The sequence below is a fragment of the Physella acuta genome, unplaced genomic scaffold (assembly GCF_028476545.2).
Source record: "Physella acuta isolate Inbredline_101_S28 unplaced genomic scaffold, ASM2847654v3 ptg000177l, whole genome shotgun sequence".
Lineage (NCBI taxonomy): Eukaryota > Metazoa > Mollusca > Gastropoda > Physidae > Physella > Physella acuta.
Genome location: NW_026731696.1, coordinates 336758 through 352774, shown reverse-complemented (window position 1 = coordinate 352774; position 16017 = coordinate 336758). Strand labels below are relative to the sequence as shown.

At 34.1% G+C, this 16017-nt stretch overlaps 1 protein-coding gene across 4 annotated transcripts; it reads right to left on the bottom strand.

Moving 5' to 3' along the window:
• Nucleotides 1-219: 219 nt before the first annotated feature.
• LOC131936369 (transmembrane channel-like protein 5) lies at nt 220-14997 on the bottom strand. 4 transcript variants are annotated; one of them, XM_059293313.1, is made up of 21 exons: nt 14953-14997; nt 14053-14169; nt 13066-13257; nt 12534-12741; nt 12217-12286; nt 11654-11923; nt 11168-11316; nt 10481-10631; nt 10098-10268; nt 9111-9253; nt 7407-7482; nt 7226-7255; nt 6675-6772; nt 6174-6266; nt 5156-5231; nt 4278-4408; nt 3788-3952; nt 3573-3651; nt 3286-3439; nt 2488-2511; nt 220-1693 (listed from the first exon to the last, which is right to left on the bottom strand). In XM_059293313.1, the coding sequence occupies exons 2-21, from the start codon at nt 14102-14104 to the stop codon at nt 1632-1634; spliced, it is 2394 nt and encodes a 797-aa protein (XP_059149296.1). In that variant the 5' UTR covers nt 14105-14169; nt 14953-14997; the 3' UTR covers nt 220-1631. The 4 variants fall into 4 exon arrangements, with proteins under 4 accessions (XP_059149296.1, XP_059149295.1, XP_059149297.1 ...); XM_059293312.1 differs by lacking the exon at nt 14953-14997 and adding an exon at nt 14787-14935; XM_059293314.1 differs by lacking the exon at nt 14953-14997 and adding an exon at nt 14787-14935 and having other exon boundaries at nt 14053-14135.
• Between the last annotated feature and the right edge of the window lie 1020 nt (nt 14998-16017).

The window sequence follows — 16017 nt, the reverse complement described above, 5'->3', positions numbered from 1 at the left end:
TTGTAAATGAGTAAAAAACTTTTTGATAGTTATTAGTACCTGCATACTGCAATTAGCCACTCTGTTGTAAAAATATTCACACTTAAAAAAGTCAAGTACACTGAAGACTAGAATGAGAATACTCTAGACCTAATTTGATGTTCTAGCGACAATGCACTATGATCATAAGTCTAATGTCGCACACACTTAACACAGTACCAACAAGAAAATTGAAACAACTTTTCAAAGTATATTTTTGTTTTAATATATGTAACAGTAAGATATAAACCATTATAATACTACCACATAAAACCCTTGTTGCAACTAGGCAGCTGGAATCACAACTCAATTAAAAACCAATCAAGTAAAAAATGCATACTGTTATTTTTAGCTCAGCTTTTGATTACAGATTAAATATAGTAACAAGTAACATATAACAAGTCTTCTTGGTGTTTAGCTGAAGTATTACAGAACATTTTCAGATTGTTTTCTTTTTAAAGTTTAAGGCTACTTCAAAAAATGAAATAATAAAAACAAGGGTTTTTTTTTTTAATAAAAATGAACACAGGTTTAATTTGTAATAGACAAGATATTTCCTCATAAGGCACTAAAAGAAATGCAACCCTTTAATTTAAACTTAAGTTTTTAAACAAATCAACATTTTATTAGAATACTTTGTGTAGAAGAAAGTGTTTAAGGCAAGAGAAGGCACAATGAAAGATGAGGCAATTTTTATAAGTAGCTGGAAAGATACAAGCTACCAGATAAATAAAATATACACAAGCCAAATTAAAACAGTTTACATTTTACATATTACAAAATCAATTAGATAAATAATATTTATACAACTATAAATAATACATTTGATGATCACAATAAATAAAAATTTGATTCCTTTGTAAATATAAATGAAAAGTAAAAGATCATTCATTAGATCATTGAGAGTCACCTGGAGAGAGACAGTAGATAACCATGGTCAAATCTTGTAACCTGCATCAGATCAAATGAACAGTCAAAACGGGAGAAAGACAGGGCACTGGTCAAATCTAAACAAGTGATCAGTGTTCAAATATTGATAAATTTAGTTTTTTAAAGCTATAAATAACACTTGAATACAGACAGTAATTTCTCTGACATATAAAAAAAATTACTTTCTACTGTGGGTGAATAAATCAATTAAATTAACATTCCTTTGAATTGTACCAAACATGCCAACATTATCTTGATAAATATTTGAAAAATAATTTATCAGGTTTACTTGTGTTGAATTAAATCTACAAATAATAATATAATATAATCTACATATAATAATGCACACACAATCTACACACAATAATAGAAATGTAGAATATTCTATTCTCACAAGTTGTGTAAACTTTGGCTGATGAATGAAGACAATAAATCTCCATGTTTAAGTACGTTATCACCAACAAGTGTAAGATATATTGTTAATATTTGATTGCATGTTCACAAGTAGTCTGCTTATCAAGTAGAAGAAATTTTAAAAAACATATTAACTAATAAATATCTGAAGTCACCAGAAAAATGTGATTACATTTAGTGGCCAAACAAGTCACCAGAACATGTGATAACATTTAGGGTCACCAATATAGTTCTCTGCCAAACATTTTTCAAGTCACCAGAACATGTGTTTACAACAACATTGAGGAGCCACCCATATAGTTCTCTGCCACGGTGCGGACAAATACTTTTCCTGAAAAAAAAAGAACACAACTAGTAAAAGATGGTTATTAACAGTTTTAAACTGACATTTTTCTTTAAATATATCCCCATTTATTGAAACATACTTAAAGTCTCTGCATATTAAACCAAATATTGTAACCGTTGATGAATACTGAAATGTATAGCTGTAATGAGTTGGATAACTAAATAATTACAAACTTCATGCACATAAGTTGATCAAGCATAGTTTGGGGAAACTGATTAGAGAAGTGATAAATACAAACAGGAAACATTAGAGATATGAGGGGTAAAATATTCAACATTTAGTGACATGACAGGAAAGTGATCAGACTGATTTGCTGAATTACAACCTGGCAACACAGAACAGCAGCCATGACCAGGTATTCTGTCATCCCATTGAATTATAAGACCAAATGAAATATTATCATAATTAATTAAAACACTAAGCAGAGTAGAGTTAAACACATCAAAACCCATTTACAATAAGTCATCATTATACACAGAGGCTGTAATATTTTTTTTAAATATATAGAGAGAGTGTACGGTCAACATCAAGATCATGTACATCAACTTAAGCAAGCAGCACTAATACTCACCACTCAAATTATTTACCTACAATACATATCAGACATTGAGATTTATTTTTCTTCATTTTAGCAGCACAATTTATGCTAACATACAGCAGTATTTTATAAAATGTCAAGTTCTTAATATGTAAAAGAGTTAATATAAAACATTAATCTTATCTGGCTCTAAATTTAAAACTTAAAAAATGTACATCAAATAAAATACTAAAAGAATTACCTGCCAATTTAGTTGAGCTTGGAACTGAAAAACAAATGTTAAGTCAATAATTAGTCATGAAACTTGTATTTTTAAGGAGTGTGGTAATTCTCTTAGTAAATGATAAACTAATTGATAAACTGAGGAAGCATAATAAAATAGTAATGTAAAATCTGTAGAAACCCTTCCCATGTATTAATCTTTATGAGATCAGCAGCTATATTATATACATTTCAAGCATCTGGGTTAAGCTGGTGTTAAGTTGAAGACCTATTTTTGAAGGGTATGGACAGCTCAGCTAAGAAAATGCTCAATGAAGTGACAATGGTAAGAATGAATTAACCCTTGAAAAGTTTACACTCAGTCATCCGACATATGATTTTAAGATTGTTAAAAAAGGTTGATGAAAATTATAGTGTGAACCTCATGTGGGTGTGACATCACACTATGATGTGGGTGTGACATCACACTATGATGTGGGTGTGACATCACACTATGATGTGGGTGTGACATCACACTATGATGTGGGTGTGACATCACACTATGATGTGGGTGTGACATCACACTTTGATGTGGGTGTGACATCACACTATGATGTGGGTGTGACATCACACTATGATGTGGGTGTGACATCACACTATGATGTGGGTGTGACATCACACTATGATGTGGGTGTGACATCACACTATGATGTGGGTGTGACATCACACTATGATGTGGGTGTGACATCACACTATGATGTGGGTGTGACATCACACTATGATGTGGGTGTGACATCACACTATGATGTGGGTGTGACCATACGCTATGACAGCTCACCTGAATCAGGGGTGAGAGAACTCAGGTTTGAGTGAGTTTCCAATAATTCTATTTTCTTCTGCAGCAGCGGCCCTGGGTGGTTGATCCCACTTTTTCGCCCACGAATTTTCACCTGGTTGAGCAGGTTGATGAGGAACTTCTTGTCTTTACCTTCCTGATTTCAGTTCAATTGTTGGGAAAATATAGTCAAAAACCACATGACTAAAGAAATGCAGTTACAGTGGCTAGAATATAACAGTATGATACATACATGACAAATAACCGAACCCAAACAAACCAACACTTACTGAGATAAGCTGTAGCTTGAATTGTTCCACCATAGCTTTGTGGCTCAGGCTGATGGTGCGGGCGTAATACAAAACCATCCTACAAATAGAATAGGGTATAAATTGTAGGACACAACCATCCTACCAAAGCAGAAAAGTATAAGTTATAGTAGAAAACCATCCTACCAAAAGAATAGGGATTATAGTATGATAGTATTTAGCCAAATGAAACTTACAGCAAAAAGATCAAAAGACCAGCTATAAAACCTGGAGAGTCAACAAAGTTGAAAATTTCTTTAATGACACTGCTCTCGTCCTCCCAATTGGTGATGAGACTGTTGATAACTTCGTACGAGCTGGAGTAATTTTGGTAAGGCCCACACGTATGGCTCGGTGTCACACTATAGGGACAATCAAAATACAAATCAAACAAGCACTCAGTATTCAGCCACACTGCACACACTACAGGCCACAGCCACACACTACAGGCCACAGCCACACACTACAGGCCACAGCCACACACTACAGTCCACAGCCACACACTACAGCCACACACTACAGTCCACAGCCACACACTACAGTCCACAGCCACACACTACAGGCCACAGCCACACACTACAGTCCACAGCCACACACTACAGCCACACACTACAGTCCACAGCCACACACTACAACCACACACTACAGTCCACAGCCACAACCACAAATCACAGCCACACAACTTACAGAAAGATGCTACAGCCTACAGCCACGCTGCACAAGATGAAGAAGACAAACAAATATCCCACAAAGATAGTGTGAGTTCTTGATGCTTTCCAAGGCTTGACAGAAGGACTACAGTTATGAACCACACTATACTGGAATGTAAAATACATTTGTTACAAACCAAACTGGGAAATAAAATGCATCTGATTATGTGGTAAAATTTTGGTATGTAAAAACTGTTTGACAACAGAGCTGTTTGTAAATAAAATAAAAAATAAAAAATGTATAAAAAACGTTTTAATAACAAGCTTTTATGTAATAATGCACTAAAAAGGAGAAAATAAATTATACACTATTATTTAAATAACTATAAAGAAAAGCGTTAGTTATTTAAATAGTAATGTATAATTTATTTTCTACTTTTTAGTGCATTATTACATAAAAGCTTATTATTAAAACGTATTTTATGAATTTTTTTTTCAGTACTTTAAATTTTTAAAAGAGTTGTATGACTAAAAACCATTGCGCACCTAATTAATGTGATGACGCGTGTATAATAGTGCGGAATAGTTGGATGAGACAGCCTACTAATTTGGACAAAATTTCAATTAATTCATAAAAAATTAATTAGGCATCCAATTAAGTTAAATTTAATGTCATGTTGCGTTGTCTTCATGACTTGACCGATGTGCCTACTTTGAACCGAATCTATTAGAAGAGCCCATTGTTTCGCTCAGGCGTTTTGATCTAGACAGACTGAGGACACACTGACGACAGAGACAGTGAGTTAAATAAAAGCTTGTAAAAACTATGCAATTCAAATTTCCAATGTTTTAAAATATTCTATATAAGACAGAGTTGAGAGTGTAGCAGAGCTGAGAGTATCAAGATGAACTTACCCTTTTGACATAAAATATAATAATCAGCTTCAATATGACAACAACTGGCAGCAGTGGGCTGTAAAACACTCCAAGCCTGGAGACAAAATTAGGACATTTTGTTTTTGGTCATTGTGTAAAGCTGGTCACAGAAACAATTGTTCTTTCGCACTGTCAGGGAACTGCTATCTACAAATTATCAGTGGGCCCCTTCGACAACTACTTATGAGGGAGGAGTTTTAAATAAAAAAAATTAAAATTTAATTTTGTATTTTTTACATCCTGATTGTACACTAATACTGTATTATTAACGTTAGTTAATTTTTATTTTATATCACTATTTTTGGATAAAAAAATTACTGAAGGCCAAACGCAGTAACATCACAGGGGGTGACTCAGTGACAGAAAATGGTAACATTTACTGTCAAAACAAAAACATGTTCAAAAAATAAAATATTAGGGGGAGAGGGGAGACACCAAACTAAAATTATTGGAGGAGGTGGGGTGATACCCTCAGTAAGCACACAGGGTGAGACCCGACCTAGTGATGCCACTTACCAAACACAATATTCAAAAAAATTCTCATTTTTATTTAGATTTGTAACCATCTTGCCCAAGTATACGTGACATTTTATTAATACGGGTAGGACTGTGCAGCAGACTAGGCCTTGTCCCATCCCATCCACCTCTAGGTGCCACTAAATGTGCTACATCACGTAACTGCAACCTCTAGGTGCCACTGCCTGTATACTATGGAATGAGTGGGTACCTTTTACAGATTTTTTATATTTTTTCTAAAGCAGAAAAATAAAAGTTGAATTCCATTTTTTTGTTTTAAAAATGTAGTATTAAAAACCACTAAAATTCCAAGAAAAGTTTTACTTTTCAAAGAGGAAAAAGGCCACCTATGTTCCTTGTGCCTCAATGCTTTGCTTATGCTAGCTTTACAGTGGCTACACCCCTGCCGCCAGTATACATGTGCTAAATCACGTAACTGCAACATACCAAAAATCTACATGCGCTACATTACATAACATACCAACATAGAGTCTGTGAGTAGACCAACTCAAGCGTGTGCCGGCCAATGGCAAACTCAGATTTTTTTATTCTCTCCCATTTCAATGAGATAAGCCTGAAATATTGATGAACACATTACAATGATCAATCTATCAATGAGATAAGCTTGAAATATTGATTTAAAAAATGATCAATCTATCAATGAGATAAGCCTGAAATATTGATTTAAAAAATGATCAATCTATCAATGAGATGAGCCTGAAATATTGATTTAAAAAATGATCAATCTATCAATGAGATGAGCCTGAAATATTGATTTAAAAAATGATCAATCTATCAATGAGATAAGCCTGAAATATTGATTTAAAAAATGATCAATCTATCAATGAGATGAGCCTGAAATATTAATAAACATACTGATCAATCTATCAATGAGATAATAAAATTATGTTCTACTCAAAATTTAAGTCATCAGTCTTTAAGCAATATAACATTAACATCCAAAAAATACAGGAAAACTTACTTTCGTATAAACTCCATGAAAAAAGTATAGCCCATATTAAAGATAAAATCCACAATAACCAGTCTGTAGATTTCTTCACCAACAAATGTCTCCCAACACTGAAAAAGGGAGTTAATAAACTATTTAGTACACTTTTTTTTATAAGACCTGATTTTTTCCATATTAATTGCCAACATTTTTTATTTTGAACAGATTTTTTTTTAAATAATGTATTTTCTTAGTAGGGATACTATTTCAGACTCTTACAAAATTAATATTTAATCTATAGTTAAAACACCGGATCTGAAGAAATTCAGAAAGATATCTTTTCTTAGGGTGCCTTGACAATAGTTAAATTTATCAAGCTATTATTATTACTACAGTATTAATAAAGCAGTCAAATAAACTCTTTCCTCCAAATTTAATCACCTGCGCTATGCTTCAAATTAAGCACAAATTATTGTCAAACACAACACAATCATATAAATACAAAAAAAGTTTTAAAATAAGAAAACTTGAAACAATTGTGTATAAACTTTCAATTATTTTAAGTTACTGAACAAATTTATCACCAATCCTTTGTAGTTTTTTAATCCTCCAAGCTGAAAACAGAATGTTAGTTAAATCACCAACCATTGCAATCAGCACCAGGACATTGATGAGAAAATAAATGTGAGTAAAATCAACAACCCTTCACAGCCCTCACACTGATGTTAATCTATGTTTCATTATGCATATTTGCTTATAAGGTACCTTTAATTCTTTAGAAGCCTCCTGCAGCCAGAAATAAACAAGGACACACAGCATGGTGGCTTTCAGTGCCATCTCTCTGTGGGAGGATTAAAAAGTTGGACATTAACAAACAAAACAATTACAGGACACAGCATGGTGGCTTTCAGTGCCATCTCTCTGTGGGAGGATTAAAAAGTTGGACATTAACAAAACAATTACAGGACACAGCATGGTGGCTTTCAGTGCCACCTCTCTGTGGGAGGATTAAAAAGTTGGACATTAACAAACAAAACAATTACAGGACACAGCATGGTGGCTTTCAGTGCCATCTCTCTGTGGGAGGATTAAAAAGTTGGACATTAACAAAACAATTACAGGACACAGCATGGTGGCTTTCAGTGCCACCTCTCTGTGGGAGGATTAAAAAGTTGGACATTAACAAACAAAACAATTACAGGACACAGCATGGTGGCTTTCAGTGCCATCTCTCTGTGGGAGGATTAAAAAGTTGGACATTAACAAACAAAACAATTACAGGACACAGCATGGTGGCTTTCAGTGTCATCTCTCTGTGGGAGGATTAAAAAGTTGGACATTAACAAACAAAACAATTACAGGACACAGCTTGGTGGCTTTCAGTGCCATCTCTCTGTGGGAGGATTAAAAAGTTGGACATTAACAAAACAATTACAGGACACAGCTTGGTGGCTTTCAGTGTCATCTCTCTGTGGGAGGATTAAAAAGTTGGACATTAACAAACAAAACAATTACAGGACACAGCTTGGTGGCTTTCAATGCCATCTCTCTGTGGGAGGATTAAAAAGTTGGACATTAACAAACAAAACAATTACAGGACACAGCTTGGTGGCTTTCAGTGTCATCTCTCTGTGGGAGGATTAAAAAGTTGGACATTAACAAACAAAACAATTACAGGACACAGCTTGGTGGCTTTCAGTGCCATCTCTCTGTGGGAGGATTAAAAAGTTGGACATTAACAAACAAAACAATTACAGGACACAGCATGGTGGCTTTCAGTGCCATCTCTCTGTGGGAGGATTAAAGAGTTGGACATTAACAAACAAAACAATTACAGGACACAGCATGGTGGCTTTCAGTGCCATCTCTCTGTGGGAGGATTAAAAAGTTGGACATTAACAAACAAAACAATTACAGGACACAGAATGGTGGCTTTTAGTGTCATCTCTCTGTGGGAGGATTAAAAAGTTGGACATTAACAAACAAAACAATTACAGGACACAGCATGGTGGCTTTCAGTGCCATCTCTCTGTGGGAGGATTAAAAAGTTGGACATTAACAAAACAATTACAGGACACAGCTTGGTGGCTTTCAGTGCCATCTCTCTGTGGGAGGATTAAAAAGTTGGACATTAACAAAACAATTACAGGACACAGCTTGGTGGCTTTCAGTGCCATCTCTCTGTGGGAGGATTAAAAAGTTGGACATTAACAAACAAAACAATTACAGGACACAGCTTGGGGACTCTCAGTATCTTCTCTCTGTTAAATAATTAAAAAAAAATTTAAGTTTAGTAGGATCATATTAATATTTTTATTGATATTACTGTTTTTTATTACATGCATTCAAACATGTATGTTTCAATTTATAATAATCTGAAATGTAAACAGTGTATTAAATAAGATTTAAATTTATTAAAAACACAATAAACAAGACAAATCTTATTGATATTTTTACAACTTTACTCACCTAAACATATGAATATAGAGCTCATATTTTGGTAACTGGTAGTTTTCCTTTCCCTCCAGGAATGTAAATATCATTGGGACAAAAAGTTGGATGGATGATAAGACAACCGGCATGGCTAGGGGTCGAAGAGCTGGAATGGAAGTCTGAAAAACAGAGCACCATCAGAAAAGGTTATTTGAAGAAAGGAATTTTTTCCTGCTAGTGGACGCGGGAAATAACATGTTTTATTTACGTTGGGTTTTTTTGTTATTCTATCCCAGTAATTCATTTTCTACAATTAATTTTTTTTTAAATTATGGGCAATGTAATTAGTGAAATTAAATCTAATTAAAATGCCTCTGCTGTTGAATCAGACTTTAGTTATAATGTAACTATTAAAAAAGAAAGTAGCTGCATAGCTTATTCTATCTTAGCATTTAAAATAGATTTTTTATAAGAACAATATTGTTTACGTTTTTCTGGAATTAGTGCTATTTTTATTTATTAATAGTAAACTATTATGCTAGTGAACCTCTTACATAATAAACAGACCAATTTTGTGTATAATGCTTTTCATTTTATATGGTTATTTTTTTTTTAAATGCTGTGGTTGACAAATGCATCATCTTTTTGCCCGCCCATTGGGGAAGTAGTTTTGATGCCCTGGCCGGTAAAGGGTTAAACAAAAACTAAATGGAACTAAGTTACATCTGATATGGTTTTTGTAGGCATGCACTTTTACTTTACAATTTTTATCATGTGACTCTGGATTCGAGATAATTATTATAAAATAAAATGTAATTTTTATTCATTACAGTTTGATCTATACGACATAAGTTACTTAGTGTGTTGGATGTGTCATGTGTGACCTACTTACAGAGTTGGATCTCCCGGGGTATGACCTACTTACAGAGTTGGATCTGCTGGGGTATGACCTACTTACAGAGTTGGATCTGCCAGACATGACCTACTTACATCATTGGATCTGCCGGGGTATGACCTACTTACAGAGTTGGATCTCTCAGACGTGAGAGACAGCTCGGTGGAAACAACGAAGGTGGTGTAACCACTCAGGGCCAGCAGACAGCACACAAACAACCAGGACAGGAGGCGCTTCAGCCACGTCGTCACCATGTCTTCTTTAATAAAAGAATTGAAGGATTTCCCAGCAAGAAACTCCTGGAAAAATATACAACTGTGCTACTACATGACTGCGTTCACTTAGGACATACAAGTAGTTCAAAAAACTATTTTACAAGCTCACAAAGACATCCTGTCAAGTGTAAATATTACCTTAGGCGTTAACTATTTTCTTAATGTTTAAGCTTCATGAGGCTTGAGTGAAAACAAATATAAAGAAAAGAACAAAATAAAACAAGACTGATGCCAACCTTGATCTCATTATAAATACTTCTTTGTTTGAGCTGGCCAGTCTCAACTGATGTGATACCATAGTCCCAGCCAGTGTAGATCAAGTTAAAGTAGTACATGCTGGTACTGCCACTGGCTTCTATGTAGTACAATCTGTATGACCTCAGATAACTGAAATAATGACATGTAAATCTGTATGACATATTGACATGTAAATCTGTATGACCTCAGATAACTGAAATATTGACATGTAAATCTGTATGACATATTGACATGTAAATCTGTATGACCTCAGATAACTGAAATATTGACATGTAAATCTGTATGACATATTGACATGTAAATCTGTATGACCTCAGATAACTGACATATTGACATGTTAATCTGTATGACTTCAGATAACTGAAATATTGATATGTAAATCTGTATGACCTCAGATAACTAAAATATTGACATGTAAATCTATATGACATATGATGGATAAGATTTAAATATAAACCAGTTTTCAGATATAGCTGACATATTGATAATGTAAACTTGTTTCAAATCAAGGTTAGAACATCATATCCATCTTTCACAGTTCAATAAGATCCTATTTATGGCCTGGTTTCAATATTGTTGTGAAATTACACCAAAGGCATCTAAAATTCTTAACATAATTTAGTGAGTAAACAACTTAAAGCATAGGAAGTAAATATGTACAATACCTGTAGCCCAGGATGATCAGACAGAAGAGATAGTAGCCCCCTGTGGTTAAAATATAAGCATATTTCATATTGTAGTTAGCTCCCTTGCTGATTTCTATTGTCATGTTGGTGTAGAAGCCATAGTACATTTCTGAATTTTCAAAGGCACCCTGTAAGTGCAGGAAATTTGCAATAAGTTAACCTTTTCTAAGTTAACCACTTTTCTAAAATAACCACATTCTAAAATAAGTCATCACTGTTGTTTTGACAAGATAATTTTGTAAATATTGACAATTTAATTAAAAGTTTTTTTTTAATTTAACTATCATTTGAAATGAAAAGAATGTTTTTCTTTGAATATGAAGTATATGCTACTCAACATCCTTTAAACCCTAACATGATACATCATCACCAAACTCAGACGTGATTCCCAAAAGGAAAATCACATAATAAAACGAATTAAGCCTTAAAGTTTAAGCACCACTAAAAAGCCAAGAGGAGACTTACAGTCCCAGTAAGCAGCTCCACGCCAGTGAAGGGTTTCCTCAGCTCAGAGCTGTGCTTGTCCACATAATGGCTGTAGAGAATCTGGGGGATGACTAGAAAGGTGAAGGTCAGCAGGAAGATGGGGATGTTGATGAGGAGCACCCACTTGAGGAAGATGAAGTAGGAGGCGACGCTGGTGCCAAAACAGCCCTCAATGACCAGGAGATGGGAGCGCCACAGGTCAAACAAACGATGGATTTTCTTCATTTCAAATTTCACGTGTCTCCAGGTCTGCAAGTTTAAAAGTGGCAAACTTAAATACACTGTAGTAGTTTCCCAAAGGCCAGAGATCTAATGCCAGCAATGCTCAAATGTAGCATGTAATTTTCAAAAAGTAAAATAAAACATAATCAGGCTATAGAATGGAAATAACTCAGCACTAGAAACAAAAAGTGATATTGTGAGGTTTTTTACTGCATATCTAAAGGAGACTGCAATTATACTTAGTTACTTACATCTCCCCCCCCCCCCCTATTACTTGTTACCCCAAGAAGTGAGAGAAGAAACAACCAAAAAGATTGTACCAGGCTTGCTGTGTACTTGATCAGTTTCCACCTGGACAGTGGACGACTAGCTTTGATGGACAACCTGTGTCTGTAAACAGAGAGAACGGCAGTTGTGCTCCTGCGCTGCTGGCAATACAAAACATCTAACAAAATGTTAAGGTACACTGTGCCCTTTTTTTAACACTGCAACCTCTCAAATTATTTAAATAAACCAAATTAGAGCAATTAAAAATGTAATCATAATGCATGTCCAAAAGTTTAAAAATTCCTTCAATGGAAATATAAATAGTTACTTAGGTTAAATACTGAAAAAAGTAAAATTTGATCAAACTGACTTGATGCTTCTTTTCTTAGTTAGAGTTGTGGGGATGTTCCTGACAGCAGCATCAATGTCATCAGCCAGGTCCTCAGAACTCTCCTGCTCCAGGCTCTCAACAATGCGGTCCTCAAGGGCGTTGTCAGTGTTGATTCTCATGCTTGTTCTCAGCAAGTGTGTGCCTCTCTTTCTCAGTAGGGTTCTGGCTGCCATGTCAGCCACATCCTCTGTTCAGAAATGTTACAGCTAGTTACATGTTCTATTCATAAAAATTATAGCTATAACATCTATACATAAAAGTTATAATGCATAACAGTTTTAATTCAGTGTAATAGCCCTCAATATTTAAGACCAATACTCAAAATAGTAAAAAGACACTAAATAAATTCTTTAACATAGCTGTTATTATTCTTCCTGATCCATTTCAATACAAGAACACAGTTTAGCTTTTAAATAAATAATTATTTTAGATAAAACATAGTAATGTCCTTAAAAGTACTTATTTCTGTACAAAAACAAGTCATATTGTTGATTTGTTAAGACCAACAAACCTAATTGCCGACTTGGCAACTGTTGCAGTAAGTCTGAGAGGTTTTGATCATACACTTCCATATTTTCCTCCATGGTTGAGTTATGTCCTTCAACAGTTCTATGGCTCACTGGTGATTCTGTGACTATACCGTTTCTATGGCGCAGCTGGACATCTTGGTCATCACCATCACCGTTTTCATAAAATTTGCTGTCTGACAAAATATGGAACATACACATCACCGTTTTCATAAAATTTTCTGTCTGACAAAATATGGAACATACACATCACTGTTTTCATAAAATTTGCTGTCTACTTCCTCTAATTGACAAAATATGAAACATACACATTGAAGAAAAATGTATATAATGTTTAATTATTTGGATAAGTTTAAGGTATGTTACACATGATTCATACCATTAGGGAAAAATTCCCAGCCAAATTCCATTATAAATGTTTAAGTTATTTAGCTTTTATAAACAGAAAGGAAATTAAATTATAATATTTTTCTCAATTGTGTGCAACTAATTTTTATTTCATGATGGAGTTATAACTACAGAAAATAAATAAGTAGCAATGTTATAGTTTTATCCAATCCTTAAAACACACCCACCACACACACACTCCTCCTGCATATAAATATATTAAACCTTAAAACTTTTCCCTCTATGATTGGTTTACTTTGAGGATAAATAGTTGTAAATAACAATAGAAATGGATGCATTTGTTCTATCACTTTTATATCGTGAAGATGTCTTGTTCTAATTGAATTGTATACATCAAAACAACTTGGTGATGGTAACAGCGAAATGGAATGGGGGGGGGGGGGAGTTTATGCCTAATATGAGCTGTTGTTACTCTTTTAAATTAGTCCTCAGGCCTCTTACACATACATTTCAACCCCCCAAAAAAGTCTAAATACATAACTAAGTCTAAATGGTATGGAGGCTTATTGCTTTTAATTGACCAAGTTAGAATAGTTTGTATAGAACAACTTGAATTTATTTACCTGCAGCAATAGAAACATGTCTATTTTGACGGGTTGAGTTGTCTTTGTCCATTTAATCGTCCCGCTCTCTTTAGACATGGACACTGTCATTCAGAAGATTAAGATGACGTTGTAGCACTAAGGATTAATAATCATATTAAATGTTTTATTTATCAATATTAAGGGTACATTATCATCATTATGCAAACTTGTACGATATTTCGAGTCGAGCCTTTGTATCCTTAGCAGAGCTAACCCCCTGCCTGGACTCAATCAACCTGCTGGCTTGTTACATTGAGTTCAGTTAAATATAAGCTCAAAACAATAGGCCTAATAAAAAAAAAATCTCAATTTAATTAAGCAATTGAGTGCAGCGCAGCCTAGAATAATCAACTAAATCAACTGAACACCAATTTATTAGGCTTATTAGGTGCCTACTTAGTACTTACTACTTATTTTCCGAAGATTCTATTGTTGGATTTGGTAATACTTAGAGTTAGAGTCTACTAAACTAAAATTATAAAATAAACTAGGCCTAGGGCCTAGCCTATGCCATATTCAAAATATTTTAACTTTGTAATTTTCTATGTACTATTCTGACTACTGAACTACTTAAAACTTAAAATTAATAGAAAGGGGAGTGTTAGATTAAGATTATTGGACATTGGTAGTTTACTAGATCTACTCTAGTTATTATAAATTATTAGTTAACTAAATTACTAACAGTAGGCCCTAAATACTAAATACTAACTTACTGTATTATAGAATCTATCTAGAATTTGGATCTGGGCCTAGAGATCTAGATTCTAGATCTAGATCTAGATCTAGATCTAATCTAGATTCTAGAAATCGACATCTACGATTAAGTCTTAAGATAGAGAAAAGTCAGAATAAACGGTATTTTCATTTAGATCTACTTACTCCCGGATGTTTATCAACAAGGATGTAAAAAAATAAAAAGTTCGACTTCTTTATTCATTTTAATTCAATTTTTTAAAATCTTAGATCTAAATCTAGATCTAGATCAGTCTTAATGTTAGACGTGAAATATTAGCCCAACATCTTTAAATGTAATTTTTAAAAATATTGGAAATGGGCATTGTATGTCTAGATTTAGATTTTTCAACAATTAATTAATTTTCTAAAACAGACAAATCTAATATACTAATATACAGTATACAGACCCCATATCTAGAGAATCTAGATCTAGAATCTAGATCTATATGTTAGCTAAGACTGGGAAAGCTTATTGTGTACTTTTTGTGTCATTTAATTTGTGCAAGCTCATTAATATGTGAAAATATACAAAGAGTAACAAAACAAATTAAAATAATGGTAAGTAATAAAGATTTTTTAATTCTAAATAATTTATTCTGTTGCTTCCCTTGTTTATAAAAAAATTCTCACAGTATTTTTACTTTCTCGTGTATATATAGAGTATAGAGGAAGTATTGTAGTCGTGCATAAAAATCACATGAAAATTTGACAGTTTTCATCGTTTTACACCTCAGTACTTCATCATATACGGAGTATACGGAGCACCGGCGGATGCGCCTGTTAGATTTAGTTAACGAGTGTTTTAGCACATCCATTGTACCCATAGCGTATGGCGCTCTTTAAAACAAACAGACGTCATAGCCCGCCTGGGTATACGACGATTTAATTACCGATTTCAGTAGCCCACCATGTCCCTATGTAAGGAGCTATTTAAAATGAATGTAGGCACCATAAAGCCTTGGGAGAGGCCGGGATACACTGGGTAACACGATCGTCGGGACGCCTGTTACAGTTAGACCATTGAATCAAGCAGTACCACTGACCCTGTGCAGGATGCCCAATCAACAAGTCGTAGGAGCCAAATCTACTGTCGGTACGCCGCCCTCATACATTTTATTATTCATCGCAGAGACTTTCCTAGGAGTGTTCTCAACAACTTCCCATAGTTTCATAGCGATTGGACAGATCGTGTAGTAATGCATAAAAGAC